General features: G+C 52.4%; 1 protein-coding gene across 1 annotated transcript; it reads right to left on the bottom strand.

Moving 5' to 3' along the window:
• Window positions 1-5,234: 5,234 nt before the first annotated feature.
• On the bottom strand, window positions 5,235-17,443 carry LOC111840960 (sterile alpha motif domain-containing protein 1-like). Its single transcript, XM_023806342.2, has 7 exons — window positions 15,178-17,443; window positions 14,100-14,472; window positions 11,712-11,824; window positions 11,561-11,615; window positions 11,336-11,441; window positions 8,264-8,378; window positions 5,235-7,250 (listed from the first exon to the last, which is right to left on the bottom strand). The coding sequence occupies exons 1-7, from the start codon at window positions 16,252-16,254 to the stop codon at window positions 7,101-7,103; spliced, it is 1,989 nt and encodes a 662-aa protein (XP_023662110.2). The 5' UTR covers window positions 16,255-17,443; the 3' UTR covers window positions 5,235-7,100.
• Between the last annotated feature and the right edge of the window lie 102 nt (window positions 17,444-17,545).

Raw genomic sequence — 17,545 nt, 5'->3', positions numbered from 1 at the left:
CCAATACTTATTGTTAATCTTTTTTAATGTTGCACTAAGCGACAGCCAGAAGGGGGTGCGAGGCAGGCAGTAAAATGTTGATGCTGATGTCAATATATGTTCACTTTTGTGAATGTTTTAATTACACTACATGGACAAAAGTATTGGGACACACCTCTGAATCATTGAATTCACTCAGACCCATTGCCACAGGCATATAAAGTCAAGCACCTAGCCAATGCAGTCAGGTATACAAACATTTGTGAAAGAATGGGTCATTCTGAAGAGCTCAATTAATTCAAGTGTGGTCCTGTCATAGGATGCCACCTTTGCAGTAAGTCAGTTTGTGAAATGTCTTCCCTGCTAGATACTCTATGGTCAGCTGTAAATGATATTGCAAAGTGGAAGCATTTAGGAACAACAGAAACTCCATGGCCAAATAGTTGCATGCAAGCCTCATCACCAAGCACAATGCCAAGCGTCGGAAGGAATGATGTAAAGCATGTTGCCACAGAAACAGTGGAGTGACAAATCACAGTTCTCTGTCTGGCAGTCTGATGGGTGAGTTGGTTTGGCGGATGCCAGAAGAAAGTTACCTGCCTGACTGCATTGTGCCAACTGTAAAGTTTGATGGAGGAGGGATAATGATATGGGATTGTTTTTCAGGGGTTGGGCTGGGCCCCTTAGTTCCAGTTCCAATTCTTTGCTTCCAACTTTGTGGAAACAGTTTGGGGAAGGCCTTTTTCTGTTACAGCATGACTGTGCCCCAGTGCACAACGAAAGGTCCATAAATATGTGGTCGGATAAGTTTGGTGTGGAAGAACTGGAAAGCCTTCCCAGAAGAGTGGCAGCTGTTATAGCTGCAAAGGGGGGACCAATTCCAAATGGACGCCTATGGATTTAGAATAGGGTGTCAAAAATAGGGTATTGCTAGGTATATCCCTGAGAGACGCGTACCGCTTCTCCGCGACAGATTCCGGGGTATATCCCTGAGAGACGCGTACCACTTCTCCATGACAGATTCCTCGGTATATCCCTGAGACCCATACCGCATCTCCATGACAGACTCCGGGGTATATCCCAGTGAGACGCTTCTCCGTGACAGATTCCTGGGTATATCCCTGAGACGCATACCACTTCTCCATGACAGATTCCTCGGTATATCCCTGAGACGCGTACCGCTTCTCCGCGACAGATTCCTCGGTATATCCCTGAGACGCGTACCGCTTCTCCGCGACAGATTCCTCGGTATATCCCTGAGACGCATACCGCTTCTCCGCGACAGATTCCTGGGGTATATCCCAGAGACGCGTACCGCTTCTCCGTGACAGATTCCTGGGGTATATCCCAGAGACGCGTACCGCTTCTCCGTGACAGATTCCGGGGTATATCCCAGAGACGCGTACCGCTTCTCCGTGACAGATTCCGGGGTATATCCCAGAGACGCGGACCGCTTCTCCGTGACAGATTCCGGGGTATATCCCAGAGACGCCTACCGCTTCTCCGTGACAGATTCCGGGGTATATCCCAGAGACGCGTACCGCTTCTCCGTGACAGATTCCTGGGTATATCCCAGAGACGCGGACCGCTTCTCCGTGACAGATTCCGGGGTATATCCCAGAGACGCGTACCGCTTCTCCGTCACAGATTCCGGGGTATATCCCAGAGACGCGTACCGCTTCTCCGTGACAGATTCCGGGGTATATCCCAGAGACGCGTACCGCTTCTCCGTCACAGATTCCTCGGTATATCCCTGAGACGCGTACCGCTTCTCCGTGACAGATTCCGGGGTATATCCCAGAGACGCCTACCGCTTCTCCGTGACAGATTCCGGGGTATATCCCAGAGACGCGTACCGCTTCTCCGTGACAGATTCCTGGGTATATCCCAGAGACGCGGACCGCTTCTCCGTGACAGATTCCGGGGTATATCCCAGAGACGCGTACCGCTTCTCCGTCACAGATTCCTGGGTATATCCCAGAGACGCGGACCGCTTCTCCGTGACAGATTCCGGGGTATATCCCAGAGACGCATACCGCTTCTCCGTCACAGATTCCGGGGTATATCCCAGAGACGCGTACCGCTTCTCCGTGACAGATTCCGGGGTATATCCCAGAGACGCGTACCGCTTCTCCGTGACAGATTCCTCGGTATATCCCTGAGACGCGTACCGCTTCTCCATGACAGATTCCTCGGTATATCCCTGAGACCCATACCGCATCTCCGTGACAGACTCCGGGGTATATCCCAGTGAGACGCTTCTCCGTGACAGATTCCTGGGTATATCCCTGAGACGCATACCACTTCTCCATGACAGATTCCTCGGTATATCCCTGAGACGCGTACCGCTTCTCCGCGACAGATTCCTCGGTATATCCCTGAGACGCATACCACTTCTCCGTCACAGATTCCGGGGTATATCCCAGAGACGCGTACCGCTTCTCCGTGACAGATTCCGGGGTATATCCCAGAGACGCGTACCGCTTCTCCGTGACAGATTCCTCGGTATATCCCTGAGACGCATACCACTTCTCCATGACAGATTCCTCGGTATATCCCTGAGACGCATACCGCTTCTCCGTCACAGATTCCGGGGTATATCCCAGAGACGCGTACCGCTTCTCCGTGACAGATTCCGGGGTATATCCCAGAGACGCGTACCGCTTCTCCGTGACAGATTCCTCGGTATATCCCTGAGACGCGTACCGCTTCTCCATGACAGATTCCTCGGTATATCCCTGAGACCCATACCGCATCTCCATGACAGACTCCGGGGTATATCCCAGTGAGACGCTTCTCCGTGACAGATTCCTGGGTATATCCCTGAGACGCATACCACTTCTCCATGACAGATTCCTCGGTATATCCCAGAGACGCATACCGCTTCTCCGTCACAGATTCCGGGGTATATCCCAGAGACGCGTACCGCTTCTCCGTGACAGATTCCGGGGTATATCCCAGAGACGCGTACCGCTTCTCCGCGACAGATTCCGGGGTATATCCCTGAGAGACGCGTACCACTTCTCCATGACAGATTCCTCGGTATATCCCTGAGACCCATACCGCATCTCCATGACAGACTCCGGGGTATATCCCAGTGAGACGCTTCTCCGTGACAGATTCCTGGGTATATCCCTGAGACGCATACCACTTCTCCATGACAGATTCCTCGGTATATCCCTGAGACGCGTACCGCTTCTCCGCGACAGATTCCTCGGTATATCCCTGAGACGCGTACCGCTTCTCCGCGACAGATTCCTCGGTATATCCCTGAGACGCGTACCGCTTCTCCGCGACAGATTCCTGGGGTATATCCCAGAGACGCGTACCGCTTCTCCGTGACAGATTCCTGGGGTATATCCCAGAGACGCGTACCGCTTCTCCGTGACAGATTCCGGGGTATATCCCAGAGACGCGTACCGCTTCTCCGTGACAGATTCCGGGGTATATCCCAGAGACGCGGACCGCTTCTCCGTGACAGATTCCGGGGTATATCCCAGAGACGCCTACCGCTTCTCCGTGACAGATTCCGGGGTATATCCCAGAGACGCGTACCGCTTCTCCGTGACAGATTCCTGGGTATATCCCAGAGACGCGGACCGCTTCTCCGTGACAGATTCCGGGGTATATCCCAGAGACGCGTACCGCTTCTCCGTCACAGATTCCGGGGTATATCCCAGAGACGCGTACCGCTTCTCCGTGACAGATTCCGGGGTATATCCCAGAGACGCGTACCGCTTCTCCGTGACAGATTCCTCGGTATATCCCTGAGACGCGTACCGCTTCTCCATGACAGACTCCGGGGTATATCCCAGTGAGACGCTTCTCCGTGACAAATTCCTGGGTATATCCAATAGAGACGCGTACCGCTTCTCCGTGACAGATTCCTCGGTATATCCCTGAGACGCGTACCGCTTCTCCATGACAGACTCCGGGGTATATCCCAGTGAGACGCTTCTCCGTGACAAATTCCTGGGTATATCCAATAGAGACGCGTACCGCTTCTCCGTGACAGATTCCTGGGTATATCCCAGAGACGCGTACCGCTTCTCTGTGACAGATTCCTGGGTATATCCCTTAGAGACGCGTACCGCTTCTCCATGACAGATTCCTGGGTATATCCCTGAGACGCGTACCGCATCTCCATGACAGACTCCGGGGTATATCCCAGTGAGACGCTTCTCCGTGACAGATTCCTGGGTATATCCCAGAGACGCGTACCGCTTCTCTGTGACAGATTCCTGGGTATATCCCTTAGAGACGCGTACCGCTTCTCCATGACAGATTCCTGGGTATATCCCAGAGACGCGTACTGCTTCTCTGTGACAGATTCCTGGGTATATCCCAGAGACGCGTACCGCTTCTCTGTGACAGAATCCTGGGTATATCCCTTAGAGACGCGTACCACTTCTCTGTGACAGATTCCTGGGTATATCCCTGTGAGACACTTCTCCGTGACAGATTCCTGGGTATATCCCAGAGACGCGTACCGCTTCTCTGTGACAGAATCCTGGGTATATCCCTTAGAGACGCGTACCGCTTCTCCGTGACAGATTCCTGGGTATATCGCTGTGAGACGCTTCTCCGTGACAGATTCCTGGGTATATCCCAGAGACGCGTACCGCTTCTCCGCGACAGATTCCTCGGTATATCCCTTAGAGACGCGTACCGCTTCTCCGTGACAGATTCCTGGGTATATCCCAGAGACGCATACCGCTTCTCCATGACAGATTCCTGGGTATATCCCTGAGACGCATACCGCTTCTCCATGACAGATTCCTGGGTATATCCCTGAGAGACGTGTACCGCTTCTCCCTGAGAGATTCTAGGGTATTTCCATGAGAGTTCTGTGCTCCTCCATGACAGATGCTGGTGTATCTCCAAGGAATGATGTCAAAAACAAGGGAAACAGCCCGCTGTTCATCCTGATAACTGGACTCCTCTATCCCATCATCCAAGGAGTCATTAGCTTTTGTGGGATTTAGGCATCTGCTGTTCTTATAGCACCCCTGTCTACCTCCCATACCAGAACATGGGAGGATAAGTGGTGTGAGACTTTCCATGTTTTCCCCGGTAACCTCATCAGGAATCATTTTTGTGGGAACACAGGTATTCGGATCTGCCTAAACCAGTAGTCTCTCTATCATACATGTACAAACATGACGACAGATGGTAGCTGAAGCCTCGAAACTTATGCACTCTGATAGAAGCATCTTGACACTCAAATAATGTAATAAATCAAAATGTTACATATATATTTTTATTTCATACATTTTATTCAAAAAAGCATTTCCTTAAAAAAATGAAAACAAGCAATATAATTTCAAGTGTGACTGTAAAAAAAATGTAGATTAATACAACAGTCTATACATTGTTTTGACAACCACAGAGGAATAAGCCAGTTAGAAAACATGTTGTGCCATTTCATACCAAGGGGCAATATTCCACCTGCAAGAACACGTTCCTGTGTGGGAGGCTACAGTCAGATCTGTAACAGACAACGACTCCCTTAAATAAAATTTACAGCTCAAAAAGAACATAAAAGACATAACCATGTCACGTCTGTGACATCACAGAGACACTGCGGAAAGCAGCGTGCAGCCCAACTAAATGATTCCAGCCTGACTTAAAACTCTTAAGTCATCCAACATTACCTGGTCCTCGTTTGCATCAGAATGTCTAATTCTGTACTGAGAAACCCACGTCCCACCTTGTATTTCAAATTCTTGTTATTGCTGCATATGTTGTTATCTAAATGACTGTAGATGGGTCATGGGGCCACCTGACCTTGAGGGACACGGGAGGCTCCATGCTGATGAAACGCTGGGCCAGAGTGGCGCTGATACGCTGAGCTGCCTACAAACCAGGAGCTCCGTGAGGCTTGTGGTGACGTTTGGCTTTCAGGGATGACGTCCCCAACATCAAACACACAGCTCTGCCTTCCATTTCCTCTAAATCAGCGTTTCTTCTTCCAGCGCTCAGCACACCTGAACCAAATGCTCAGGCAATCATACACACAGAACGTCCAACACAGGCGGGCTGGGTGCTGTGTTGGAAAGCTGCTCTAAATGTATTCCATATAAACACGTGGGGAAGACTCCAGTATAAGCAATACTCTGCAATTTGTAAACTTGTGACACAAATACAAAAAAATTACATGGATAAAATCCAGAGATCTAGAGCGCCATCTGCTGGGCTCCTTATAATAAAGTGGGGCACAAACCTGAAGCTACTGCATCCTTATGTTCTGGTAGCCTTGATGTAGGCCTGTCAATTTCACGCAGTCTGTTTTCAGCCAAACACTCTCTGACTGGACTCTACCTGACAGTTACCAATGGAGGCAAGTGATGGTGATGATGCCGATGCTGATGGTCTCGCCCCCTGGTGGACAGGCTAGAAACTTCACCGCGCTTCAGGCACAGGCAGTGGTGCACAGTGGTGAGCGATGCCAACACTCATCTGAACAACAGGCTCACTACGAGTTTAAAAAGCACATCACACCGCTAAAAATGTCTGTGGAGAAGCAGAAGACCATGTCTGCCCACCCCCCCGTGTCATCCTTCCCTACCAAAACTACAGGCTGCACAGACAGAAAGTCAGCATATAAAAACAGCGCTAGTATAAAACTGGATGGACAGTTTTTTTTTCAGTTCCATGAGTCAGCTATAATCCACAGGGTGTGCGGTTGGGGCTGGATTGTTCTGGAAGGGGGTGGAACATTCCTCAATCATGGGGAAGGAGGAGGTGCTTGCTGGTGTCAGCAGCTGGAACAACAACTGGGGGGGGGGGGGGTTACTCGGGGGTACTGCACCCCCCAGGAAGGAAGCAGCACTGACTTGGTGTGAGGTTGTGGACTCACACCTCCCCGGAGCAGAAGCATGACCATGTGCTACCGCTGGTTCCACGCCGGCTTGTGCTCCATGACCCGGGTCGAACACGGGCCAGCAGGCCCCCCCCCAGCATTGCCATGTGCATGTGTGCGCATGCGTAAATGTGTCTGCCTTCGCATGTGAGACGTGTGTGCGCACGCCCCCGTGTGAGTGTGTCCATGTACCGCCTCCAGGCGTGTCCGCGTCTCTCCCTGTCCGCGTCTCTCCCTGTCCGCGTCTCTCCCTGTCCGGTCAGCAAAGGGTGCTCTCATCCTGGAAGTGGGTCCTCTGCAGCACCTTTATGTGTCGCTCGTATATCTTGAGGGCGGGGCCCAGTCTGATGGACAGTCCGGTCAGCACGTCGTTGCGCTGCATGAGGAGGAGGGACTTCCCATCGATTTCCTGTGGGTGTGAACGCAAAGAGGATCATCCACACCACCAGCAGACAGGGTGCAATGAAAAGTTTGGACTACACCTCCCACTAGCAGCAGAAGACTCATGCAAACCCTGAGGTGAGGAGTCTCCACACATGTTAGTGGGACTCCCGTAGAGGGATGGGCAGCGTGTGGAGGAACCTAATGTTTGACTCTGAATACCAGAATTTCCAGCATGTGACCCACGGATGAGATGGCTGCCCTGCCCTGCTTAGACCCCCAGCACGGGCCTGAAATGTCAGCCCAAACCAGAATATTAACAGAATTCCCAACCCAAATTAACGCAGACGTCAGCTTTTACAATGTGATGCTGCGTAAACTCAAACACATATCAATAACAACCACATAGGCGCACTAATCTTGCACACTAATGCTCAAAAGCAAATACAATTCAAAAGAATTGATTCAAAAGAATACAATTAACACAACAAAATCCAAATAAAGTCAAGATGCTACAATAAGCCTGAGCCAAACCTGGCCAACGCATTATAAACCCGGCCTAAATCTGAGACCCGAGTTCAGGCCCAGAGACCTATAGTCTCCATCTGCCTCGATCTGTTGGTCTGCTTTTGTGGAACAGCCATGAATTCACAACATGGACATGCGCTCCATCTGGCCAACACCAGCCTGGACCGGACACTTTACATGGGGTCACCCAGGGAGGTGCCATCTAGCCCCTGGTGGAGAACCGGTTCAGGATTCAGAGAAGACCGGACAGGACGAAAGGGCACCGGATCTGCCTCGGGATCTGATTTCATGGGCTCCTTCTGTGTTACATCATCCAGAAGTATTTATATCCAGATAAAAAGTACCTTTCCAGTGTCCCCAGTAACAGTCAATGCCAGGCACCAGGAATGACCAAAACCCACTGTAGTTTTTTCTGTTAATTCTTCCCCCTACTGGCGTATAAGTGACATCTCACGTGTGACAAAACATGCTGCATGTTCCCGCTGCCGCTCTGGCCCGACTGCAAGGCTGTACCTGCATCCTGAAGGCTGCGGCTTGTTCCGGAAAGCCAGCGGCAATGAAGTAGCTGGCCACGTCCGCCACAGTCCACTCCACCAAGTTCTGGGAGCTCTTCTCCATCTTCACTAAGCTGGAGAGATGGAAAACACACACACATATTGCAGCTTTTTTTCGTAACGATTAAACACCAACAGTGGTCCTTGAAGCACGATCTCTGAAGCCATTAACATGTGTAGGCAATGCATTTACCAAGTCTGCCAAACTAAATGCACGTTCTCTGCTTTACACTTCGTTTGTAATTTTAAAACACACTTTTTGGAAAAGTGTTAGCACAACTCACTGCTTTACACTCAGTCTGCAATTTAATGACACACATCTAAGAAGACTATAAACATTGGTCTCCACATTCCTACAGTATTTTGCCAATTTCCTTTCCACACTGACACATGCAAAAACACTTAAATAATTAGTTTGCTTAAAAATCAGACCTTGAGCACTATAAATGGGATACAAATAAACGTTTGGTTTGGACAGTAATGGAGGCCAACATTGGACAGGGAGCAAGAGCGGTGAGAACTAGAGGAGGACAAGCAGTAAGAGGAGGAGGTGAAGAAGTAAGAAGATGAGGAGTAGAAAGAAGAGGATGGGGAAGAGGAGGAGGAAGGGAGAAATCAGAGCGACTGTGCTTGACCATGTTGTTGACCATGGGATGAGCATGAGGGAGGCTGCGCAATGGGATCAACCAAATCTGAGCCCTATACTGTCGCAGGGATCACCTCGGACATTCAGAAATGAGAATTAGCAAGTTACTGTAAGAAATGTAGCCTTACTGGTAGAGTAACATGTACTGTACTTTCATAATGAGAAGATCCATTACAGAACTGCAGGAAAACCAGTATCTGGTGGAAGAGGCCTACTGTTCACCCCAGAGCAGGAGACCCACATTGTCACTGCAAATAACTGCATCAGACTTAGAGAAGTTCAGGAGCACATAATGACAGATAACACCATATTCCAACATGTCAACAGTGAGTCTCTCTTCTCTGTTGTCAACTGAAAGGCAATAGAATTAGGATGAAGCAGCTGTACAGAATCCCTTTGGAAAGAAACTCAGACCATGTAAAACAGCTGAGATATGAACATATGCAGGTAAGCTATGCTATCCTATCATTGGTACTGAATCTGGAAGTGTATGGTGCTGATCCCCATCTTTTCGTACTGTGCTACATTGTTTCGCTGTCCTTCACCATCATGCAGTCGTAGTCCCATACAACACTGCACACACTATCACCTTTCAGGACACCCTCCACAACAGACTCATTCCTAATGACCAGGGCCAGAGCAGCACAGCTATGTTATCTGGGACAATGTTTGTTTCCACCGGACTGATGTGGTCTGCAGCTGGCTCACGGTTCCCCCACTTTTCATGACAATCTCCCCCCGTGAAAAATAAATATGTTTATCCCCTTATTTGTATTGAAAGTGTGGTATGTTCAGAATACACATCCATACTTTACACACAGGAATACCTGTATACCATAGGTTTACTACATGTGTGATAGCACTTTGTTGCAAACTGTGCACACAGGAAAAGCTAAAGCCACAAGTGTTTGTCATTTATACCATCAGTGTGTAGTTGGTGCTTCGTGTGCAAATTTAAATGATGGTTTGTGTCACTGTATTGATGAGAAAATGTTTTAAAAAGTTTGAAGAGATTTGCAAGAACTGAGATGAGTGATGTTTTGCTGATTTGGTGAAAGGTTTTGTGGTGAGTGTGTAGAGATTTGCAAAAATAGCCTATAGTTTCAAAGATGGTGCCTAAGCAATAAAAAGAAGAAACTGTAATGTTAGGCTGCAGGTTTCCTCTGGGGGGTGACGGGCGCAGGTTTGCCCTGGGGGTGACGGGCACAGGTTTGCCCTGGGGGGTGATGGCACAGGCTCTCGACCTGCAGATCAGAAACTCCCCGTATCCACGAGGGCCAAACGAGGCCAACCACGCATCTCTGAGGGCAGTTGGCATGAAGCTGAGGGTGCTGATGGTCTCTGAGGGCAGTTGGCATGAAGCTGAGGGTGCTGCTGGTCTCTGAGGGCAGTTGGCATGAAGCTGAGGGTGCTGATGGTGTCTGAGGGCAGTTGGCATGAAGCTGAGGGTGCTGATGGTGTCTGAGGGCAGTTGGCATGAAGCTGAGGGTGCTGATGGTGTCTGAGGGCAGTTGGCATGAAGCTGAGGGTGCTGATGGTGTCTGAGGGCAGTTGGCATGAAGCTGAGGGTGCTGATGGTGTCTGAGGGCAGTTGGCATGAAGCTGAGGGTGCTGATGGTGTCTGAGGGCAGTTGGCATGAAGCTGAGGGTGCTGATGGTGTCTGAGGGCAGTTGGCATGAAGCTGAGGGTGCTGATGGTGTCTGAGGGCAGTTGGCATGAAGCTGAGGGTGCTGATGGTGTCTGAGGGCAGTTGGCATGAAGCTGAGGGTGCTGATGGTGTCTGAGGGCAGTTGGCATGAAGCTGAGGGTGCTGATGGTGTCTGAGGGCAGTTGGCATGAAGCTGAGGGTGCTGATGGTGTCTGAGGGCAGTTGGCATGAAGCTGAGGGTGCTGATGGTGTCTGAGGGCAGTTGGCATGAAGCTGAGGGTGCTGCTGGTCTCTGAGGGCAGTTGGCATGAAGCTGAGGCTGCTGATGGTGTCTGAGGGCAGTTGGCATGAAGCTGAGGGTGCTGATGGTGTTTGAGGGCAGTTGGCATGAAGCTGAGGGTGCTAATGGTCTCTGAGGGCAGTTGGCATGAAGCTGAGGGTGCTAATGGTGTCTGAGGGCAGTTGGCATGAAGCTGAGGCTGCTGATGGTGTCTGAGGGCAGTTGGCATGAAGCTGAGGGTGCTGATGGTCTCTGAGGGCAGTTGGCATGAAGCTGAGGGTGCTAATGGTGTCTGAGGGCAGTTGGCATGAAGCTGAGGCTGCTGATGGTCTCTGAGGGCAGTTGGCATGAAGCTGAGGCTGCTGCTGGTCTCTGAGGGCTTCCCTCCACTGGGAGATCACAGTTTTCATTTGCAAAGCTACCAAGCCCCCCAGACCCACATCCCCACATTCTTACACGGCTCCATTGACGGTCCGCTCCTCCACGGCACCCGATTCTGGCGGGGAGGCCGTGGGGGTCAGCAGGCAGGACGCCACGCCCGTCTCCACCCTGCATCCGGAACCTGGGAGGAACAGAGATGGTGTCTGTGAGACTCGACATGTGCTGAAGATCATGCTGACCCGCTCGTCACTCGCATGCCCCCCCCGCCTCGGATGGCAGCGGCATAAGAGCCGGACTCACAGGCCTGAGCCGAACGTGGTGGGGAGACGCTTCCTCCATCAGCCAGTGCTGCCCCCTGGTGAACAGACAGGGAAAGGTCTCTGTAGCGAGGCGCTGTCAGGTGGGACGGCGTGACACATGTCCCGGAGAGGGGGCCGCGGGCTGCGCTTACCTGTGCATCTGGAGCCATTTGCACGGGGCTCTCCACTCTCCCCTCTGCTCCCTCCTCTTCTCCTGGGGCCAGTGGGGACACAGGCTGTGGCGACTGGCCACCTTGGGGGTCCCCTGTTGGAAGAGGAGAGATTCCGTCACCCTGCTGTCCCTTTGCCATCACCCTGAGTTACAGACGGACGTGTGGACGAAGACCGGAGGCCATGCTATGCCCTGAGCCTGCTCCACTTCCCTGTGACGTACTATGCTTCCAACACAATCCATGAATTGATCTCCTTCTCTGGATAAACCTTCAGCTAATGGGCATTCTCTATTATAATAACAATAATAATACACTTTATTGATCCCTGTGGGGAAGGGCAGCCACCTGCAGCGGTGCCCATGCAGCTGGGGGGGTTAAGGGCCTCATCAAGGGCCCACAGACATGTGACTATTCTGCCTAAGCTGGGCTCGAACCCGCAACCTTCCAGTCACAGGCATGGAAGATTAAGCTGCTGAACCACACAATTACCTTAATGTCGCTGCACACCTGCAGTCACAAAAATATGTACCAATAAACCTATAACACAGTTTAAATCACAGAACACTTTCTATGTGGAATTTGACAGTTGAGCTCTTCGCACATATTCCAAGAGGGCTGATGTGCAGGTAACTCCTCGCTCAGCAGGCCGAGCGAATGGGGGGAGGCAGGGCTGCAGCAGGCCTGCACCGGTCCATCGCTTAGCATCATATCACCCGTCGCGCACCGCGGACAGACCCAGCTGGCCTTTATGCCTGCCACAATAAGAGGAGATGTCTGACTTTCAGGGAAGGATGAGGATGTTTGACAGAAAGTCACTGCCAGTGTGAGGAGAACAGCCTCAGACGACAGAGACACTGAGGCCTGATAGAGGGGCATGAGGCAGGGGAACGACGGCGCAAAGGGAACGATCCCGCAGGTGAAATCTGCTCAAGACGCAAGGGGGACAAATAGCCCTCAAATAAGGGTCAGTGTGAAGTGTGAGCAGGCAGTTACATCAAATCTGATTCATCGGGAAGAATGGAAGGACGCTCCCCCAGAGCACCTCTGACACTCCTTCAAGGACAGTGGTGCAAAGAACCCTGTAGAAAACAGCCATGTGGTCAACTAGTGCCCTCCAAGATGTTCAAGGATCAGCTGAACACAGATGTGGAAACACCGACAGAAACCTAGAGCTCTGAGTGTTTGTCCTCCACAGGAAGAGGAGTTTAGGTTCTGCTGTGAAGTCCGGAAATGTCTGACATCTACTCTCCCTCTCAGGAGGACCGGTGCCTCCATCCACAGGGCAGGAGTGACCATCTGTGATAAACAACGCAAACCACACAGTGGCAGTCACAGGTACCATGTCCGCTCACCAGCGAATCAGTGCATGGGCACCAGCAAGAACCCCAAACGATGGGTCGGGGTTTGGAAGAAGGCCGAGGTGGGGGTTTCAATACAGATCCAAGCACCCACTGAATCTGTAGAGCGGGAGGCACAGGGTGAGCTGACACTCCAGAGACAAAGTTTCACAAGGGTCGACAGAGTCCCTGAAGCGACTGGGGCTAAGGGCCCTGCTCTGGGGCCCAGTGGTGACCCCACACTGCATCAGTCACACTGCATCAGTCCTTCAGTTGAGCGAGATTTTTCAAAGTCGATAATGATGTTAATGTTGTTGCTCCTCTCCATGTGACAAAGCCCCACAGGACAAACGGACACACACACACACAGCACAGCGCCACCATGTGGCACACATACAACACGAGCCTGTGCCCTGACATCTCACAGCTTCACTGTGCAGACTCACTCTCTCTCTCATACACCCAGGGTCAGCCTGCCCTATAGGTGATGTAGGCGATCGCCTAGGGCGCCATTTGATTGGAGGGTGCAAAAGAGCGAGTAAGAAAAGAAATACCTCTGGTAGCATTCCATGTGGGCAGTGGTGGTTTAATGGTTAAGGAAGCGCACTTGTGATTGAAAGACTGCAGGTTCAAATCCCCGACCAGCAAGGCACTACTGAGGTGCACCGTGTGCTGTGTCAACAATGACCACTGATCACCTAATTCATAACAGTTATTTACACTAGTTTTATTTCGGTACTTTTCTTGCGAAACAGATGCAAGCTAGCTGGTCAGCAGCCAGGTACCCCGTGCTGCTGAAATGTTTTTAATTTTTAAAATCAATGAATTGACAAAATTTGTTTTCTGTTGCTATGGGAGGGCTCACCTGAATCTCACCTGGCCTATGTCACCTGAAGACCCTGCTCACACACAGACACAGGCACAGACACAGGCACAGACACAGGCACAGACACAGGCACAGACACAGACACAGGCTCACACACAGACACAGACACAGGCACAGACACAGGCACAGGCACACACCCCGTACCTGTGTCAGCTGGGGGTTCTGTGCATGCTTCCTCTCCAGGGCAGAGGTCACTGGGGCAGATTTCCAGGCCGTACTCCTCCTGCTTCGAGGCTGTGCAGCTGGGGGGGGGTGTGGAGCACAGGGACGGCGGCCTCTCTACCTGCACAGGGGCAGTGTCTGGGCAGGGCCCTGGGGGGTGGGCCGTGGCGTCGGGGTGCGGCGGCTGAGGCGGCCCGAGAGCCGGGCCCACAGCTGCCCCCCCATCACCTTCAGCTGGTGACAGAGGGCCACCGTCACCTCCCACCTGGGCCTCCTCACGGTGCTCCTCCTCCTCCTCTTCCTGTTTCTCCTGACTGCTGTTCAGCTCCATGGGCTCCTCCTCCTTCAGCGCCACCTCAAGGCACAGCAGGAGAAAGATGTGAAAATGCTGAAGAACTGACAGGCATATGCTAAAAGGCATCCCCTTCTCTGCACCAGAACATTGCACTGACTTAACTTAAAATGTGAATTATTTTAGATATAATGCTGCTTCAAAATAGTTTTCAAGTAAGCCATTCCAGAATTTCGAATTTTTGCCCTGTTTTTTTGCACGGTTTGTCTACTATGTGCCAATAAAACATGAAGATGACGGTTCCGCCAGAGAGATACACCGAAAGCAAAGCGCCGGGGCGCAGTCAGACGCGCCACTGGATGCGCAGCACGAGGGGTGTTAAACACCGAGGATCTAAGCGGATTAGACAAAGCCAGAGTCGGGTTTGCCGTTTCCGCCACCGCTCTCGATCTTTCCTGAGGTCCGACAGTCCCTCCTCCAAACGCGTCCGCGGCAGAATCACGGGGAGTCCGTGATCGCGTAACTTTCACCGGACCGGGAGTAACGGTGCACACGTTAACGGGCAGCCTGGCCCGCGCAGTCTGTGCATGTGACCGAGGGGCAGCGCACGGCTCCCCACACCCCTGCGTTCTGCATGTCCATTTCTACAGCATCTAATTACGAAACCGAAGAGGCGGGCAAAGCCCTATATAGCGCGACCGCGCCGCCAAAGGAGGGGGAGAGGAGTGTTCGTGCGGGGCGCAGGACACACTGCCGACGCGAAGTCACCTTTTGGGCCGCCTGCGTGTGCCGCTCCTGTAGCGCGCTCTTCAGCAGCCGGGCGGGGGGCTTCGGCTTCGCCCCCACGCCGCGCATCGGCAGCGTGATGTTCCCGAAGCGGGTCCTGCGCAGGCGACCCTTCGCCACCTCCCTCTCCAGCACCGCTCTGACTTTGCTGCGGGTCAGCTTCTCCTGCGACAGGCGCTCCTGTGAACCCAGGAAGCCCAGGATCTCCTTCAAGCCCAGCGGCGGGTGACCCCGGGCGACTGCACCCCGGTTCTTCTCAGCCAGGGACCGGACGGACGCCACTAGGCGGTCGCCCAGGTCGGGGCTGCCGGCATCCGGCGTAGCTCTCCTCCCGACACGCAGCTTGGGCTTCAGTGATGCCTGCTTTTTGCGCCTCAGAAGGTGGCTGCTGTTTGTCAGCGTGCAAGTTCTTCTTTCCTTGTCGGCACTGCCCCCCTGGCCGGACGAGCCCCCTTCCACGCCGCGGCTTGCCCTGATCTTGCCGGGGGCGTCACTTCCATTGCTACTGCCGGTGCATCTGTCCCGGGCGGCCGCGGTGGCGCTGCCCCCCGCCGGCGCTGTCTTCTTGTCTCGCGGTGCACCGGCAGCGCAGCGAGCCTGACTCCTGCAAACCGCTGCGCCGCAGCCTAGGCAGCCGTTTCCGCTAGCCGGCACCGCTGGCGTCCCGTCCTTCTGGCCGGGGATGGCCAGGATGTTGGGCTGGAGGTCACAGCAACGCTTCGGCTCGGGGGGTTCGGTGGAGCAGCCGGTCTCCTCGGCGCCCGTCGGACCGTGCGTGCCGCCGGCATGCTTGCTCCGCTCCCCGAGCGCTTCTGGTTTCTTTCGGCTTTTTCTGTGCACCTTGGCAGCGTTCCGGTACGAGATCGAGCCCTTGTAGCTAACTTTCAGCACCGTCTGCTCCTGGATCAGTTTTTCCAGTTCCGAACGGGTCCGGTCCGGGTCCGACCCGTACCGCCTCCGAACCATCCGGCATATCCTTTCCAGGTCCGGTCGGGCTTTTCTGGAGCGGAGGGAGTCGATAGTCTCCAGAATCCAGTCGCGATACTTGGGTTCGGACATGGTGCTGGGCGGGTTCGGTCAGGTCCCGCCGTCTCCGAAGTGACGCCGCCGCTCCGATCCGGTCCGAGCCCGGCTGGAAATGAGGCGGAAGACCCGCTGTACGCCTGCGTTGCCCACATCGTGCGCTTAAGGTGGACCGCGGAACGATAAGAAACTGCTGCCTAATAGGCCGTGCGGCGATCATTTAAGGTGGTATTACGGAGTTATACATTTGCGCACATTCTTACCCGCGCCGTCCGCCAACTCATCCGCCTAAAAAAAAGCTTATTTCCACAAGTTAATCTGGTAAAAATCGGTGGCGTTACTATAACTGGCAAGAGCTGCTAATTACTGCACATCTGTAATAACCGCAGAAGCCATAAATATAACATCGCAACATCACCGGGTTAAATAACTTGTACAGCGGCACAATTAAGTGCTAGATAACGTATGCAGATATAATTTCTGCAAATAAAAATTTATTGTCATGACACCTATTTGTTTCGATATATTACCGATGGCTGTTATTCTTTTGTTTGTAACACATTCGTGCCCCAATGTTCTCCACCCATCGTGCGGCGAAGGGCAAATCATTTAGGGCGCCGAAAGACAAGAGTTGCATGATACTATTTCCCGAAAGGTACCAGACATCATCATACCCGCATTTAGAGGAAGCCTAATTTTATGACTAAACGTAAGCAAAAATATGAGTCCAGGACAGTAACAACCGGTTGTTAATTACTCCGCTCTTTCATCGTTTTATTCCGTAAAACGTTATTGAAATATAACAAAAAGCGGTGTTTTCAACATGCCAAACAGTGTTACTGATCGGGACAAATATACCTAGACAAATGTATCAGGGGGGTTGAGGCTAAGTTCGCAGAATCGTACCACTTAAGCTTTATTATGAAGAATTAAAGACTGGCCACGATGTAGTCGGTACACCTGAAACCAGAGGGAGAGTTTTATTTTTAACCGTTACACCCACCGTCCGCAAACCAGGCTGCCATCTGAGGCGCCGCTGCGCCATGACAGCGCTCACCCCAGATTAAAGACAGAGAAAGCGGAGACAGACGGCGGACACGCCGCTGTATGGCCCCCCCAAAGGGTCCCCGGCGAGGTACGGCGAAGGCGAGATGAGCGTCTCTGCGTGGCAGTGGGGGAGGGTCGCCAAGCACATCCCGCCCCCGGAGGGACACAGGCGCCGGGCAGCAACTTTATCAGAGAGGGGCTGCAAACCAAACAGCGGGAGCAGCGCTCCGTCCGCGACAAAGCCGCAGTGGAATGAGAACCAGGGAACAAGAGAAATATT

The sequence above is a fragment of the Paramormyrops kingsleyae genome, chromosome 5, assembly GCF_048594095.1.
Source record: "Paramormyrops kingsleyae isolate MSU_618 chromosome 5, PKINGS_0.4, whole genome shotgun sequence".
Classification (NCBI taxonomy): Eukaryota; Metazoa; Chordata; class Actinopteri; order Osteoglossiformes; family Mormyridae; genus Paramormyrops; species Paramormyrops kingsleyae.
Note: the sequence above shows the minus strand (reverse complement) of the source record. Positions and strands in the feature narration are given on the sequence as shown.

What these genes read in the sequence shown, in the direction of transcription:
- LOC111840960 (XM_023806342.2), bottom strand. Translation starts at nt 16,254, where the DNA reads ATGTCCGAACCCAAGTATCGCGACTGGATTCTGGAGACTATCGACTCC. An exon ending in AGAACCCCCAGCTGACACAG is followed by an intron (nt 11,825 to 14,099) that starts GTACGGGGTGTG and finishes CTCTTCCAACAG; the next exon opens with GGGACCCCCAAGGTGGCCAG. An exon ending in CCGCAGCCTTCAGGATGCAG is followed by an intron (nt 7,251 to 8,263) that starts GTACAGCCTTGC and finishes TCACACCCACAG; the next exon opens with GAAATCGATGGGAAGTCCCT.